General features: G+C 39.5%; 1 protein-coding gene across 1 annotated transcript in view; it reads right to left on the reverse strand.

Annotated features, from left to right (window-relative positions):
- The window catches only part of LOC138059003 (cytoskeleton-associated protein 5-like), an 80,857-nt gene that overhangs the window by 27,088 nt on the left and 36,269 nt on the right, over nt 1-17,500 (reverse strand). The window contains exons 21-33 of the mRNA XM_068904489.1: nt 13,855-13,980; nt 12,280-12,437; nt 11,480-11,555; nt 10,838-10,936; nt 10,173-10,286; nt 9,523-9,651; nt 7,087-7,281; nt 5,382-5,624; nt 5,040-5,138; nt 4,435-4,584; nt 1,648-1,866; nt 721-856; nt 77-273 (exon numbers count right to left, since the gene is read on the reverse strand). Coding sequence (XP_068760590.1) covers nt 77-273; nt 721-856; nt 1,648-1,866; nt 4,435-4,584; nt 5,040-5,138; nt 5,382-5,624; nt 7,087-7,281; nt 9,523-9,651; nt 10,173-10,286; nt 10,838-10,936; nt 11,480-11,555; nt 12,280-12,437; nt 13,855-13,980 — 1,941 coding nt within the window. The remainder of the gene's footprint in view (nt 1-76; nt 274-720; nt 857-1,647; nt 1,867-4,434; nt 4,585-5,039; nt 5,139-5,381; nt 5,625-7,086; nt 7,282-9,522; nt 9,652-10,172; nt 10,287-10,837; nt 10,937-11,479; nt 11,556-12,279; nt 12,438-13,854; nt 13,981-17,500) is intronic.

Below are 17,500 nucleotides of genomic sequence, written 5' to 3' on the forward strand. Positions count from 1 at the left end.
GCTGCAGCCGATTCACCAATTCACAGCCAAAAATTTGCGGGAGAACGTAACACGTGCATCTCCTTTCTCTACTCACCTGTGAACAGAACTTGAAGCAAGTTTTTTCTCCAACAAGAAAATAAGCTTCCACCACAGCATTCAGTGCAGCATTTCTGACGCCATTATCTCGGTCACCTATTTGCCCAGCAATAGCAGCGACTGCCTTTTGAGGGGTGGGCTGACACACATTCATACCAAACACTTGGATCAAGGAGCCCAGTTCTTCAAGGCACTCTAAAAAAACACCAAATGTTATGGGACTACAATCTCTGTAAAACACATTGGCGCTGTCTTCTATTCGAAAAGTTCGTTTTGTGCATGGCATATTCAATCCCTATACAAGATCAAAATTGACCACTTTCCAATTGGCTAGAAAGCTGAACTGGCAAATAAATCTGGATTGATTAACAGTCGTTTTCACCAACGAGTTGTTTCGCTTACTGTTCGGTCACCTTATAACATCGAGCCAACCTCGACCTAACCCGAAAGTCATAGCTTAGATACCACTAATTGCTTTCGAGTACATCTTTTTTTAATCAGGGAATCTTCGCAACTGCCTAACTTGAGTTACTTTCTTTACAGTGTTGATCATTTCTACACCAAAAAACGTCGCATCTCGGGGTTAGGTTTCAGAAAGAATAAACTTCACTTGATATGGCAATCAATACTGTTGGCACCTACCCATTCTTGTCTTGGAGTTCTTGGAAGTGATTCCTTCCATGACATAATTGAACAGTTTGCTCGCAGGGTATATCTTTGTCAGCAGTTTAAACAAATTTCGAATCATTTTTCTCACCACATCCTTTGGATCGCCAACCTTCAAAATAACATTATTCGATTACTAAACAAATGCTCAGGGTGAAGGAGAGGTCCACGGGCCTTGGCAGTGCCCCACCCGGCCCCCAGACAGAAACAAATGTTGCTATGACTTTCGTTACTTTGAAACAGTATTCCTAGAGTGCGGGAGAAAACTGGTCCCTCAGCTTTTTTCCTTGACCATGACTGAGCAGCTGATCAAAAGGCGAGCGACAAGAGAGGGACAAGCGTTAATACCCCAGGTTAAAGTCTGGGTTTGGGATCCTTTTTTTATTCCCACACTGAAATTTTCCCACTTATGTCCAGAAAGGCACCTAATTCGATGTACGCCAAAATTTGGACATCCAACTCGAAATGTCCCTTTAAAGGGGCAGTGTCACGCTATTTTAGTCAAAATTCAAAACAATAAAACACAATGATGTAGTTTTATTGCCAATGGCCATTGAAGTGCACTGAAGCTAATCTTTGTTGTTTGCAGCCAAGGATGGATGGGATGGAAATGGATTGAAACTTGAAAACATTGGCCAGTTTTTAAAGTTTGGAGACGTTGTCCTCTGAAAGTGGCCAAAAATTAAATACGAATAGCTCTTTGGGCCATAAAAGGAAGGACGGAAGGAAGGGGGGGCCTTAATAACTTCCTTCCTCTGAAAAGGGAGTGCTTATAGGAGAGGGGGATTACTTGAGAGGGGGGGCGGAGCTTAATAGAAAATTTACAGTAAATAAATTGAGAAGAAAATTGAGGTGCAATGTTTAATCATCGGAAGCTACATAACCATGACAATAATTTTTTACCTTTTGAACGAGGTAAGGGATAAAACTTGAAGCTTCAAACTCCAGCATCTGATAATCGGCCTGTGCTAACATGATAAATGTGGCATCCATCAGTTCCAAGCATTTGATCAGCACAGTTGTGTTCGTGTCAAAGAATCGTAATGTCACCCACTTGAGAATGAGATCTAATGACTGCACAACTTCGGTCTGGTAGGGTGCATCGGAGGGAGGGTTCACACACTGAAAATACAAAACAAAGCTTCCAGCTGTCAATTAAGTCGTCACGCAACAATACTCCTCACTGCATTGCGTGACACGGAAAAACTGTTTGACCTTGGCGGAAATTGAACTTGCTTAAACAGTTCTTTCTACTTGGAAACGAACACGCCACCAAAGCAGTTTGATATCCTTATTATCCCAAGTGGTAGATTATTCGGTTTCTTCATATTTTGGCAAGTAATTCAGTGTGTTCTCTACTACTTCCAGGTGATCTGGTGACGTAATTTGGAGGACTTAGGTGTTGTTTCCAAACTCCCTGCAGTATTTCCATCGCCAAAACTCAACAGATAATTCCGTGTCTACCACATTTCCTGTTACTGAATGAACATTTAAGTAAACCCGACGAGATTTAACCTCACTTCTACCAAGTTGAATTCGAAAATAAGGCCGCGCGCGGTTGTTGGATTCGGCGTTAAAATGTTTCTGCCCAGTCCGCCGAGTTACGTCACCAGATCACCTAGTTGTATTTATGTATTTGTATTTACTTCCATAGCCAGCGTAGTGGCGGGAGGCAAGAGGCAATAGCAAGCAGCGAAGCCGCGCGGAGAATGGGGAGAGGCGCTATGAAATTGAATACAGTTTGGTCACTGAGTGGACGAAATTTTCTGATTGGCTGATTACAAGAACACGTCAATATAAAATTACTTGAGGCCTTCGTCCCTTTAGGAAAAGGAACAAGAAATCAACAACGTATGTCGCCAATCGAAGCAGTCTCGTCACCAGAGCCTCGGATCGACACAAGGCTCATTCTCGTCACCAGAGCCTTGGATCAAGAGAAGAGCTCTGGGGTCGAGATTGCCGCGACAAGGCTCTGGGAAACTCTGTGGAGGAGAACATGCGCCGTAGGGTTCTTATATGCAAACATTTGGCTCTTTGAACCTTACGACGCCTGCTCACTCCTCGTGCTAAAATGAATGAACCAATTAGAGACGCTTTTGATTGTCCTTCACGAAAACCAACGAGAAGACACTTTCCCCAGAGCTCTTCTCTCCCTCAGTCAAGAGAAGAGCTCTGGGGTCGAGATTGTAACCGAAGAACTGAAGGTACACCAAAAGCTATTGGTTATCTCAACAACGAAAAAGAACGGTACATTTCGCTCAAGAAAGAACGAGACTAATGCGAAGGAGTTGCTTTCAGCCAAAGGGTTATTCTAACCACTGTTTTTGGTGAAAGCATGATTTACACGATCTTCACTTTGGCGAAAGAATAAATTTTGTCAGCAAGAACGTGCATTATGATCGTTTAGCAGATACTGCAGTTGACAGTGCAAAGAAATCTTTCGCCTTCAATTTACTCTGGTGAATCTGAAACATTACAGGCACCTTTGAGGGACGATATCCATAATGGACACCAAATTTCAGTAAAAAAAATATCTGAAGTAAAAGATGGTTGGATATGCCTCGAGACCTTTAATTAATACAGAATCAGCCTGGAGGGAAAGGGCCTCCGAGCTAACTTCACACATTCGGGTGTTGGCAACAGTTTTCCAAAATCAGAATCATTGATTTAGTTTCAACACATCAACAAGGCAACCATTGGGCCATTTCTGAGTTGCTAATTGTCTTGGTTTCGAAGTGAGTCTCGATGCTCAACTATTGAAAGGAAAATGAGTTTGATTTGCATAAGAATACGCAACTCATTTCCATTTGAATGGTTGTGCGCCAGGACTCGCTTTAAAACTGAGACATGCAGCAACTCGGAAATGGGCTATTGGATTAAACGATCACGAAATGTTGTTGAGTGAAGGGGGTAGTTTCTCGATAAATTGTGGTGCTGCGTCGGTGGGGAAGTAGTACACAAAAATTTGATTTTATCAACGGAGTTCATAATGCAAATTGGCCACCGTACAGGGATTCTAAAAGCTGACGTTTCGAGCGTTAGCCCTTCGTCAGAGCGAATCCAGAATTGAGTGGTTAGTTTAGATACCAAATCGTCAAAGTTCAGGGCTGTTTTCCGCGAGAGGGTCTTGACTTGAGGTATGTTAATTTCCTCGTTCGCAACGTCGCTCGGTAGTCTATTAATTCCCTCCCTTGATTCAAAAAAGGTTTCGGTTGATAAAGGATGTTTCTCGTAATAATCTCCGAATTGCAATTCCAGATTACATTCACATAATCTATAGCAGTCGTTCGCGGATTTACTTGGCGGTCTTACTCATTTCACTTTCTTCTTTGGCGTATCTCCACTTTCTGTGCTTTCCAAATTAACAGCTGTGTTTGCTCATCTGCCGTGCATGCTGCTATTCATTTTTGAGCCCAAATTAACACTGTTGGCTGTTCTTAATTGGTATTTCAAGATCTAAGTTTTCAGGCACGCGGGATTTAACAGCATCCCTGCTTATTCGCCGCTCGTTCCTTCCGAGCCAACAATCCCGTCAGACACGCAGGTTACTAATTCCACATCTTCTAGTACTACAGTTATAGGGAGTGTACTACTCATCAGATGACTGAGTATTTATTCTGGAACACACTCGCCTCGAATAGTCACTTTAGAGTAGTCAAAAATGGTGGTTTTACACTTTACTTAAAGTACCTGTTGAAGAATTTCTATCCCTTTCAGATGAAATTTAAAATCAGCATGAAACAAGTTCGTGTGTAGTGTTTTCCCAAAGCACGGTCTCATCTGTTCCTTTAGCTGCTCGACAAATTCATTTCTGGGAGCAGTAAAGTTCCATTTCAAGACCTGAAAAAAAAAAAAAAAAAAAGAAAAGAAACTATGGAGAAATCTTCGCAAGACCCGAATAAAACTAGCCTGTGTAGCTTAGCGGTATTGTTGACGCGAGAGGCAAATTAACGAGCGGTGAAGCTGCGCGGAGAATGGGGATGCCTCTCGCGCCAAATACACAGCCATCTACGCAGGCTAGAATAAAACACATGACTTGGAAGATTGTACGGAAAGAAGATTTCCTCATTTTAAAATTTTCAGGGTTGTTGATACGTAGTCTTGAAAAAATTGCCAGCTACAATATTGCTCCATAAAGATAGAAAACACTAAGTCCATGCATTCCCCATCGCTTTGTTACAATCTTCTTTTACTCAGTTGAAATGTGTTTTTTCCAACCCTGAATTTTCTACACTTAATCAAATGTTCTTTTAGTAGGGACATTTCCAAATTCCATGGATTCGGATTTTGCCTACCTTGAGATCTTTTTCATCCTTGAATCGAGCATCTTTGCCGTTATACTTTAACAAAGGAGGCCCATCGTTTTCTACATCCGCTGACGCCTTCTTTGAGGACTGATGGAGGAGAAAAGGAGTGGTTATTATCATGTAAATACTAAACTGCGATCGGACGTTCTTTTCTTTAGAGAAGACGCGAAAAGTACCTTTCGCTCCGTTTTTTAAGCCACTGAAAATTAAGGCCAACGAACCATGTCGATATTTATAAAGGGACCAGGGTCATGGTTGCATTGAACATTCCCTTGGGACAACCATAATGCATCAATCATAAACTTCACTGGTGCGGTCCCCCTTTACTACCTTAGAATCCGATGACTTGCTGCTTGGCTTAGTCTTCTTGCTTGCATTTTCACCAGATGCAGTAGATGAGCTCGATGCTGTTGATGCCATGGTTCCCGCAGAAGATGGGGATGTATCTGCCTGAGGCTTACTGGTTACAGCTTTAGCAGCTGTAGCTGACGATTTGCTTGAGGCTTTTGTGGGCTCAGGGACAGATGCTCTTGCCTTCTCTAACATGGGCATCACATTGGATTTGGAAGCAGGCTAATGTTGAAAACAAAAAAATTGGGGCTACAACTAACGGAGTAAAAGTAGACACATATTGGAATAACAAGAAATGAGAAATGAGACCTTTTCAAAGAACTTTACTGGATTACAAATGTCTCAGAGTATAATCTTAATGTGAACTTTTTAAGTTTTAAATATCTTAATCCCAAGTCGTATCAGTAATTTGCTAACATGTTTCACACCTGTAAGGATTCTAAGATCGTGAACTAAGAACTAGTTACTAGTACTTCAATCTCGGTTAAAATTACATCACAATAATAATTATTATAGTGCCTTTTTAGTCAGTGCAACCAAACTTGGGAATAATCTTCCAGATAATATTTAATGTAATTTAAGTATCAGTTATTTAGACAGTAGTCTAAAAACTTACCTTTTTAGGTGTCACTTTTATTCATATACAAGTACAAGGAAGGCCCGGATTACGTTTTTGCAAACGTTGGAGTGTAGCACTTATATTTTAACAGACTTAACTGATTAGAGTGTAACGTAAAGTGCTAGTTTTCAACCCCATATAAACCATGTGAGCGTTAGCCCTACTAATGGAAATGGGCTCACACAAGGACAAAGAAAAACTCTGACCAGGGTGGTCGTGGGTTCAATTCCCACCCTGGTCAGAGTTTTTTTCTGTCCTTGTGTGGGCCCATTTCCATTAGTAGGGCTAACGCTCACATGGTTCATAAGGGGTTGAAAACTAGCACTTCACATTACACTCTAATCAGTTAAGTCTATTTTTATTCATAGTTTTACAATTTATAATGCTATAGTATAATGTTTTAGATGAGTCACTTTTTTCAATTGTATTGTAAAGTGCCTTAGAGTTTTAGGATGGGAGCTACAAAAACGTTTGACGTTGTTATCATCATCATTATTACTACTATTATTGTCACTATTATTATTATTATCAGGTCATAGCCGACTTGGAGCTGTTTTCAATTATTGAGTGTGATAAAACAAATACCAAAGTAATCACTTTGACAAATCACAGTAGGGCTGTCACAATGAACCAATCCAAATTCGAAGCAATTCCATGTAACATACTCAAAGCAGGGGAAAAATGGCACGTGCAAGTCATGATTGGCTTGGGTTTCCTTATCATTGGTTGATAAACTGACACGATACTTTTTAACCCAATCACCAAACATAGCAGTTGCAATCGTGCTCTTACTTTCGACAATCATTTGAAAATTTGCTATATGATAGCAACGTTGTTGAAGACTAAACAATTCAATCAACAGGTGAATGGCTGCAGAAATTTCCTACCAATAAATTGCTGTCAAACACTTCTCAAATCACAGAGCATCTAACCTTTAAAAGTCTGGCAAACTGTCAGGAGATCACGAACCAAAGCAAAAATAAACGGGGATGTGGCTCAACAAAACAAACTTGTGCCTAGCATATGAAGAATAACAAATTTCTTCATTTTTGAAGTGACACGGACCTTGAGTTTATTGGCCTGTTTACTCATTGCGTCCCATCCCACATGCTGCATCATCAGTGGCACAACAGCTTGTGCCTTCTTACGCACATCACCACTACGATCCTCCAGGCAGGAATAAAGAGGTGCAACTGTGGCAACCAATTCTTTGGGCAGGTTTTTCTCTGTCGGTAGCTTTTCCTCAAGCCAGCCTAACACCTGCGAATATTAATAACACGTCAAACTGAGTGCTTATGATAACGATTCAAGTTTGAGTATCGAACAACAATATCTCTCTCTAAATGCATGAGCAAAAACACCGTTCTACTCGATGAGACGTTGAGCCGTTAAGGGGGGTGGGACTAAACCACAGAAAGACAATGGTTGTTAAGCAGGCTTTTTATTCAAAGAGCCCTACAAAAAGGTTGCATGGATGGTAATATGAAGTAACTCTGACATCACTTCAATCAGAATGCACATGTGCAACTAGTCCCGGTCCTCTGCTGTGCGTTTAAGTGAAAAACATGTAAAAACTCTCAGGAAACGAAAGGAAGAGGTGGTTTTTTTTCACTGAATGGGAACTGTCCCATCATTTTTCGTTCACTGTAGCATGGAATTTATATTTGTCCAAAAAATGGAACCGATATTTAGAAATGTGTATCAAACTGTGGGCCTTATGATGTCACAATTTTTTGAGAAATAACTTTTTTTTAAAATCCACACTACAGATTTTATGTTAGACTGTTCTCGTACCGTTGCGTTAGAAAGTTGTGAAAAATATAGTTAACTCGCTGACTTTTTCGGCATTTTCTGTTTTGGTCACATGATTTACCAAATATGGTTGCGAGACGAACCAGACACACATGTTACATAGAACACATTTGGCAAAAATGTTATGGTAACTGTAGAGTTAAAGGGACTCGAGAAATGAGTACTTGAAGGGATCCACAGCAACAGGTTGGTACTTAACAGCCACCCCCCGTAAATAAAGAGTGCATTGCTATATATGTGGATGAGACTTTTCTGTATCGATTCAAATGCTAGTCCATGACATGTTCAGGATAAAGACTCTTAGAACAGATTTGAGTGGGAAATCTGAGTGGCAAGACTTAAAAGAGTAAATGAAGCAACTTAAAAAGCAACAAAAAAAATCATCAAAGATTAGAAGCCCCGTCTTTGCAATTACACTCCACTCTACAAGGTGAAGAGTCAAGAACCATGGAAAGTGGTCAATTGCAAATTCAATATAATCATTGTTATGTACCCGAGGGGTGAGCACAGTGCAAGGAATATTTGAAATGTCATTTGTTTGTTCTTTAGATTTGAAGAAAGTTGAAATAAGAATGATCATTCCAGTCAAGGATTCCCTTAACTACACAATTATGTTAACTTTAACACTCTTTAATCTTACTCTGTCTAATGCCAGAATGGCATAAGATTTAACTTGCCAATGGGGGCCATTCTAGGGGCGAGAAGGTTAACACGGAGGTGAGAAGGTTAACACAGGGTTCGTACACTATTTTAGACCAAAAATTCAAGGACTTTTCAAGGACCACATTTTCAAATTTCTTTTATTTACGTCGAAGAATTTACCCATGAAAATAGTCTGACAATACGATTCTTGTTCATTTTCCATAATGTACATGCGTGAAAATAATACCCAAAAGCACTAGTAACCATTCTCGACCCCACAGCTCGTCACGTTTGTATGACATGACTTGAGCGGCTCATTACTTTTAATTTACTGAAGTTTTCAAAGATTGAAAATGTGGTCAATAAAATGTCAAGGACTTTCGAGGACCAGGAATGAATAGCAGAGATTTTCAAGGACTTCTTAGGCCTCGAAAGTGTACTCTCAAAATTCAAGGGTTTTCAAGAGTTTTCAAGGGTTTTCAAGATGCATACCAACCCAGTTAACAACATCTACAGTCAACACTCGATAACTCGAACCTCACGCTAACTGGAACCAAAATCGATTTGCCCTGGGTTTCCGTCATACATCTGCTGCAATTATACCCTCTGTAACTTGAACCCTCGATAACTCGAATCACCCGCTAACTCCAACCAATTTTCGTTTCCCTTTGGGTCATTCTCTGTATATTTTTACCCTCAATAACTGGAACTATGTCTGTCAGTATGTGACAAATCAAAACAAACATTGTACCACAGTCCAAAACCTTTAACTTATTTTGAAGTAGCCCTGTAATCTTTTCCTTTTTTTTTGCAACTTCAGTGCCTGCGTCTTCATAAAGGCTGGGTTGCTGCTCAAATCCTTACTCCCGATAACTCAAATTCACGATACCTTGAATTATTTTCAATTTCCCTTGAAGGTTCAAGTCATCGGGAGTCGACTGTGCACTTTCTCTCCAAGAAATGACAGTGATTATTCTTTACCAAAAATGCTTACAAAGTTTACAGAATTTTACATAGATTTTCTCATTTAACCATTCCAGCACCTACTTCTGTCCTCAAATTAGGATTCTCTGTGCAGAGGGCTCCAAAGATCACTTCACCTTCAATAAACGGTGTTAATCCAATTTCCTTGTGCCAGGAATTTAAGGCAGAAACTCCAGCTGCACGCACAGCATTCTACAATAACAACAGAAACAAAAGGAATTAGAACATAGTTAACATCATGATCAGGCAAGCCAATAACAGTCACTTTAGCTTTGTTGTGTAGCAAGCAAACTTTTATGGTTAAGGGAAGATTTTATTTCAATTTGTCATAATTATTTCTGGTTGTAGGCAAGCAAGAATCGATAATTATTTACCTTTGCCCAAATATGACCTAACGTTGGAATGCAAGCTATACTATTTTTGGTTTGGTTTGTTCCTTTTCCGTAAGAATTTCCGATTCTTGATTTTCTGTCTGTCATTTACACCACCCCCTGACAATCTTTAATCCTGCATGCAAATCGTGCACTTACATGTACTTGCTGTGGTGCTAAGACCAGTGAAGTGGCCATTTTGAGAGTGTTGACCTATTTTCTCTCTCTCAAAGCCTAGATATAGCTTACTGACCCCCAAAGGACTAGCACCGCAGCAAGAATCGGAGCCTTTTACAACCTAAATGAAATGCTTTTAACAAAAAAACTAATGGTTTGCAATACCTTGGCATCTGCTAATGTACTGAATATACCAGCACCCAAGATTTTGAGATGTCTGTTAACATTTGGTCCCATGGCAGTAGCAATGTTGGCACAGATGTTCAAAGTAATGGTCACCTTAACAAACATCAACAAATGAGGCAATAAGGCACTGCAGAAAATTTGCATCAAGAGAAAACAACAGCCAGGGGTAATTTCCCAGGAGCACGCACTTAAAAATCTAAGCAGGGCTATATGTGACAACTACACAAACGGTTTTTCAGTTTTGATGATCTAACTTTGTTGGAAATAAAGGGGCAGTGTCATAGATTGTTAGAAAAATCCGGAAAGCAAAGGAGACCTGCTTACCGATGGCAAACGAAAATTAATGGCTATCTCGGGCAGCTATTTTAGCTGCCCGAGATTAAAATGAATGCCAACTTGAAAACGTCGCCATTGTTTATGTGCTAATTGGACTCACTAGCCTAGTTTGCATGGACAAACTACAAAACAAATGTTGCTTGAGAGCGAGGCTAGTGAGTCTAATTAGCACATAGACAAAAGTATACAATTTTGGCCTCCATTTATGCATTCGGTCTATAGGAAGACTATGTGGATGTTTTCATTGAGGCATTATTCATAAACACAATAAATTGATCAGCAATGTCATCACTACAATATAAAGTTACCAGGTTTTTGTTTGAGTCCCCCAATCTGGCCTTGAGGGCTGGTGGAAGCTCTCCTAACTCAGCTGTGATGAACTTTGCTGCCGATAATATATCTACCACCTGATATAAAAAGATGTCTAGTTTATTTAACTCTTTAAGCTCTCTTACCAATACACAAAGACACTACCAATGCTTAGTTGGTTAGAGGTTGATTTTATAAGATCCAGGACAACAGTTTGACCTTCAACGACTTCAAAGGTTTCTTTCCACATTCTTCTGATCTGTGTGGCTCTAAACCTGATAATTACCGCTATTCATAAATGGAAGCTGATAAATGATTATTATTCTTTTGTCCTTGAGACAGGCCAACTGACCCCCTTAGCATGAATGAAAGACAACAAAACATGCTTTAAAACAAGCTAGCTGGTAAAATAAGCAAAAAGACAAAACAATATTATTAATTGGCATCCATACAGCATATAAAGATTTTACCAGCCCAGAGCCAAGCAATAAAAGAGGGAAGTGATGGGGCCCCATCAACAGCCACCAATCACAAATTCAAAGCTCACAGAACTTCGGAGGTTGAGTTAAACATTAGGTTTACACTAGAAATTCTAGAGTTGATGAAAATTGACTTTACTTTAACAAATATTCATTTTTTACCTTCTGTAATGCCTCCCCCCTAACTTTCCAGTTTTTGTCCCCAAGTTCTGTTATCAATCCCGGTGTTATCTGGTTACTGAAACAAAGGAAGATTACAGAAAAGGAAACCAAAAAAGCAGGCTACCAACACTTGCACACCATCATATTTCACTTCTGCAATGTTTTTGAATAACATTGCTGCACATGCAGCACCTCAGAATCACAGATTTCTATATTAAAGTCTCTGTGAGACACCTCATTGATGAAACTTAGAGCATTGGGATATAAATTCTACTATGTCTTTTAAGACTTTCATTTTGATAATTCAATGGAAAATTCAGAACTACCCCTAAAAATAATGAAATAAGAGCGAAGGGTAAATTCAAACTTGTGACAAGCGCGCTTAACGCTTCCATTTCAAGCACCAATTTGACCACCCAAACGAAACCCAAAATTTGACAACCCATTGATCGAGTGATCCAGTAAGCACCTGAGACCCCCTCACTATCGAGGTTGCTGCCTAACGGTCGCCCGGTCTCCTTATTTGCGAGCGCGGGCGACCAAATTTCTGAACAAGTAGCCCCAACGGGCGCCTTGCTTGATTCATCCTCACTTTCTTGTAAATATGATCCCAGCTGGAATTAATTAATTCTGGGCTCTTGAAAAAAATGACTTGGGCTACTTAATGTTGGAAGCCCGAAGGGCTCCCCGAAAATTTTCTTAGGCAGCAGCCTTGACTATGTATACCTTATTGAGACTTTGTTATCAATGAGTAAAAAAGGAGCAAATTAAAGCCTTAATACAGGGTTTATAATAGTTACCTTATGTCGGTCCTATCCACAAGATCCGCCATATTGATAACAGGTGTTCCATCCTCACCCCCTCCCTTGCCATCTTCTTCCTCTACCCCTTCATTATCATCATCAGCTCCTTTAGGAGCCAAGCCAAGTGTTGGTGCTGGCGGCTTCTCACCTTTCATCTGGAAGAAATTAACACCAGATAGCGAGTTTCAATTGATTGTCATAAAACCAAAACCAAAGTAATTACTTTGGCCAATCAAAAAGCACTGAGACAATCTGGCAAACCAATCAAAACTCGAAGTAATTACACATAGCCGACACAAAGCCCGGGAAAATGTGCACACGTGAGCCATGATTGGGTTGTTCGAGAAAAAATCCACACCCCCCCCCCCCCCGACGGATGGGATTCTGGAAATTCTCGTGGGAGGGGGGGTCAAGGACCCTGGAAATCCAGGCGAGAGGGGGGGTTGAACTCGAAAAAATCTTCTTCAGGGGTCATCTGAACCAATAGTTCACGCGATTCGAACGTTTAGTTCGGTGACAGTTTAGCGCTCTCAAACCCTGAAAATAGTAGAAATATTTTGTTCACATATTTCTCACCTGACATAAATGATAATCTAAGTTCCTTCACAGGTCCTTTTATAGCAGAAAACGCGAACAAGATACTAAAGAAAGAGCCGTCGCAACAATATTGCAACGAAGAGTTTGAAACGCCTGACACATTTTTACTCGTACCCAGACCCAGCGCGCCACCGTTGTTTCGTGTAATGATACAAAGAAAGAACAAAGAAAGCGCAAAGAGCAAAGAAAGAACAAGGGCAATTGATTTTTATGAGCTAAGAGTGTATAAACACTCGTTCGCGTTTTAGCATTTTTGCTCCTTTCTTTTCTTAGTTCCACACAACAGAATTTTTATATAATTTAGCCAAAGCTTTAGAAACTAAAAAAGAACATCTTCTATACGTGATTGTGCGTATTTTCTATAAAAAATAAATTAAATCCAGGCAGGAGGGGAGGGTCTTTTGTCTTGGAAATCCAGACAGGAGGGGGGGTCTTGGGCTTCAGGAAATCCAGGTGAGAGGGGGGGTTAAAAAACGACCCCATCCGTCGGGGAAGGAGGGGGGGGGGGTGTGGATTTTTTCTGGAATAACCCATTGGTTTTGGTTTCACTCCCGATTGGTTGAAAAAATGGCAGAAGAACTTTCAACGAATCACTGAGTGAATTAGTAATCATAAACCAAAGTAATTATCTAATTACTTTTGACACTCAATTGAAAACCGCTCTAAGGATCTGCAGCAATCACATTGAGCAGGTAAAGCTTCTGCACAATGCAAGGTGTTCCCCCCATAGCCTTAGTATGTAACACTGCTGGCCAGCAATGCCTCTCTTTTAACTTTGCTTAATAAATTTCATTTAGCATCATTATGAAACTTGTTGCTAACAACTTAATTAAACCTATAACATTGACCCTTCAAAGCCAGTCAGGCGTGAATCATTTTACAGGAAGTGGCCCTTAATGAATGACACTTGCATCTTTTCAGTAGGCCACTTACAGAATAACAATGTCATTAGACAAAACAGCAAGACTAACCTACCTTTTCAAATTCAGCATCAATTTGCTGTAACAGTGCAGGCTTCTCTTCCTCAAAAAACATCCTCAAATTGGCCCCAACATACATGTACAATGTCCCCAACAAAGATATAGCAGCTGTGCGGACTGCCTGAAAAAAAAATGCATGCTGTGAATAACAAGGGAATCTTCAACAAGATGCCTACAAGGGCGTATCAGGTAACACAAATTGCCCAGTTACAGTGAACTTCAACTACAGAAAATGGCGAGAGATTACCAGAAAGATAAATCTGTTATACAACTTGCAGTTGTTTGTTGTAAAAACGCTAATGTTATTAATGTTACTAAATTTGCAAATGAAAACAATGAAGCCCTATTAGGTGTTATCAGGATACAGGATTTTTTTGTTGAAAGAGACTTTATTCAAATCCCACAGTTTAACTTGCTTCCTTAATTCCGTTCATCCTAAAATTACAAGGTCAGTTCTAAATCACCCAGAAAACTTATTACAAATCACGGTTCAACAACTTATCATCTTGTATTCGAAGTCCAGTTCCGCAATCCTGGTTTAGTTCCCTGCAAACTGTTTAAATCTGCTGTAGCGAAGACAAAAAGACACTTGTTCCTTGAAAACTGTTTAAATCTGACATGGTGAAGACAAAAAGACTTGTTCCTTGGAAACGGTTTAAATCTACCATGGCAAAGACAAGAAGACAACATCTGCACTCTGCTTTGACACTCATTCGCAATTTCTTGAAGTCCCTGCTGGAATGCCACAAGGAACAAAGATCGGACCATGGTTGTTCTTAACTATGATTAACGACCTTCATATCACCCTCCCCCAAACCACTTGAGGGGGAAATAGGCTGATAACACAACCTTCTCCGAGGTTATCCTTGAATCAGGAGTAAGTACCATTCAAGACTCCATATCACAAGTTGTGTATTGGTCAGAAGAGAGTAAATTCCAACTAAACACATCTACATGTAAAGAGCTCCAAATTAACTTTACCAATACTCCCCTCAGAGAAGACCACATCACAACTGACAATGACCAAAGCTTCCAAGTAGTACAATGCAACAAAATTCTGGGCATGACTATCAGTAACAATCTCAAATGGAATGCACATTTTCATATAGAAAACATAACTACCAAGACTTAAAGACGACTATACCTATTAAATCAAACAACTAAAACATGCAGATGTAGACATTGTATCATTAGTCCAGTTCTATGGTTGCTGCATAAGATCAATCTTAGAATGTGCTTGTCAAGTTTTCCATCATAATATTCCACTTTATTTATGTGACAATATTGAACATATCCAAAAGCGTGCCTTACATATAATTCTACCAGATCTCAAATACTGAGAAGCCTTGATTGAAACTGACTTGGAGTCTCTTTATAAAAGAAGAGAGAAGTTATGCAAAAATTATTTACATCTACAGAAAATGACTCAATCACAAGCTTCACGGCTTATTACCACCTTTGAACCACATGTCTTGCAAGACTAACCGTTATAAGGTTAAGTCTCTGTTACGAGCATGGAAGGCCCCTGGTTTCCGTAGCAAGAAGCGACTAGGGCTAGTCCATCGCAGGGTAACCCCCAGCATTTTCACCGGTACCCATTTATACACCTGGGTGAAAAGAGACACCGCAGTAAGAGTAAAGTGTCTTGCCTAAGAACACAACACAATGTCCCCAGCCACGACCCGAACCCGGACCACTCGATCCGGAGTCAAGTACTCTAACCATGAGGCCACCACGCTTCCCAATCGTTATAAAGACTCATTCATAATTTCTTCAGCACAGTTAGCTTAGGTGTCTTGATCAATTTATAAAAGTACATTTTTGTATATATAGTCCTACTGTATATGATTTTTAGTCCTATACATGCATGTATAATGCTTCCTTTTAACAAATGTAATTCAGCCCACGGGCTGCGAGATTTGTTTGTCTATTAAACATTATTATTATTATTATTATTATTAATATTATTATGTACTCCATTTCCTTCAATTCTCAAAAATCTAAAATCCCATAATTGTGTGTTGCATAGTCCAGTCCAAAGTTAACCTTTTTCAATTCCATAATCTTGATTTCAGGATTCCAGACATTCCACAATAACTTAAAATCTTATTAAGAAAAAGCTTAAATCCAGTAGTCCAGTCCGGGTTAAAATCGCCACAACTCCCTCTATCGTCGATTCAGAACTCAACAAAAGCTAAAAGTAGGAAATAGTTCTCAGAAACTACAAACGTTCATCATGATTCTACGCTCAAGCTGAACAATAAGCTAATGATAAGCTGAACGATAAGCTCATGTTGAACGATAGCAAGCCTGAAGTATTGACTACTGGGTCTCACCAACAGCTATTGTAGCTAAGGTCAACATTGACAACATCCAAGTTGGAGCGCCAGAGATCAAGATCAGAAAGTGTCCTACGGAAGAAGCTACAGGTGTACCAAGACACTGGTTCACGGGTTTGTGACCTTGCACATTGACTACACTGTAACTCTCTGTTATTCAGGATATCTCAGCACCCAACCACTTCAGAAAGTGCTCAATGCTGATGCGTGTCTGACTTGCCATATTCCGCGCACATCATGCCCGTTCTTAAGGACTTACACTGGCTGCCAATCATCTACCGTATTCATTTCAAGATAGCCCTCTAAGTATTTAAAGCTCTCACCCTGGGAATGTGGCGAATGTATCTTCAAGAGCTTTTTAATGCCAAGACTCCATGGCATTACTCTCTTCGCAGTGACGCCCTAGGACTTCTTGTGGTTCCGATTACTTAATGTAAGACCTTTGGGGACCGTGCTTTTGTGAGTCAGGAACTCCCTCCCTTTCTCTATTCGAATAATGCCTCTATTGAAAGTTTTAAAAGAAATCTGAAAACATTTTTTTAATGAAGCATTCAATTAATCAATTATTACAAAACTAACGGTTAATTGATTAATTTAATACAAGCTGATAATTTTATCTCTCTTTAATCTCCTCAGTTTAAACTTTTAGAGCGATTTTAAAGCATTCATTTATTCATTGATTTACATCATTCATTTTATTATATATTTTATTTCACTTAGATTATTATAGTTATAAAGTTTTTTTTAATGGTATTTTAATTAGTTTTTATAAAGAAATTGTAAAGTGCTTTAAAATTCACATGGGCATAAGTGCTTTATAAATTATTTAATTTTTATTATTACTATTACTATTATTATTATTAAAGATTGGAACAAACGTTTTCAAGTCGAGTGCATTCTTCAGTAATTATTATTATTATTATTATTATCATTATTATTATTAACAAAAAACTATCAAAACGGAAACCAAAAAACCCTAGCGATCACTTCTTGTGAGAACAGACACACAGCCGAAACTGTTCTGTACCTGCCTCATACGGCCCTGAAAAAAAGTACTGCACGAAGTTCAATGGTACTTGACAGTAGCCCTTGGCCGAGAAACCAATCTTAGCCAAAAGCCTGAGAAGTGATCAGGATACCGTGTGGGCGGCCATCACCGCCAAACATAGAAGAAATTGAAATGCAACAGAGAAAACAGAAATGGTTTAGTGATGGTTTGCCAAACGAAATATGTGGTTTTGAAATGAAACCGTCAAAAAACAAAAGGTTTTGAGTGTTCAAAACTGAAATGGTTTTGATTGT

Source organism: Montipora capricornis, chromosome 8, assembly GCF_036669925.1.
Source record: "Montipora capricornis isolate CH-2021 chromosome 8, ASM3666992v2, whole genome shotgun sequence".
NCBI lineage: Eukaryota > Metazoa > Cnidaria > Anthozoa > Scleractinia > Acroporidae > Montipora > Montipora capricornis.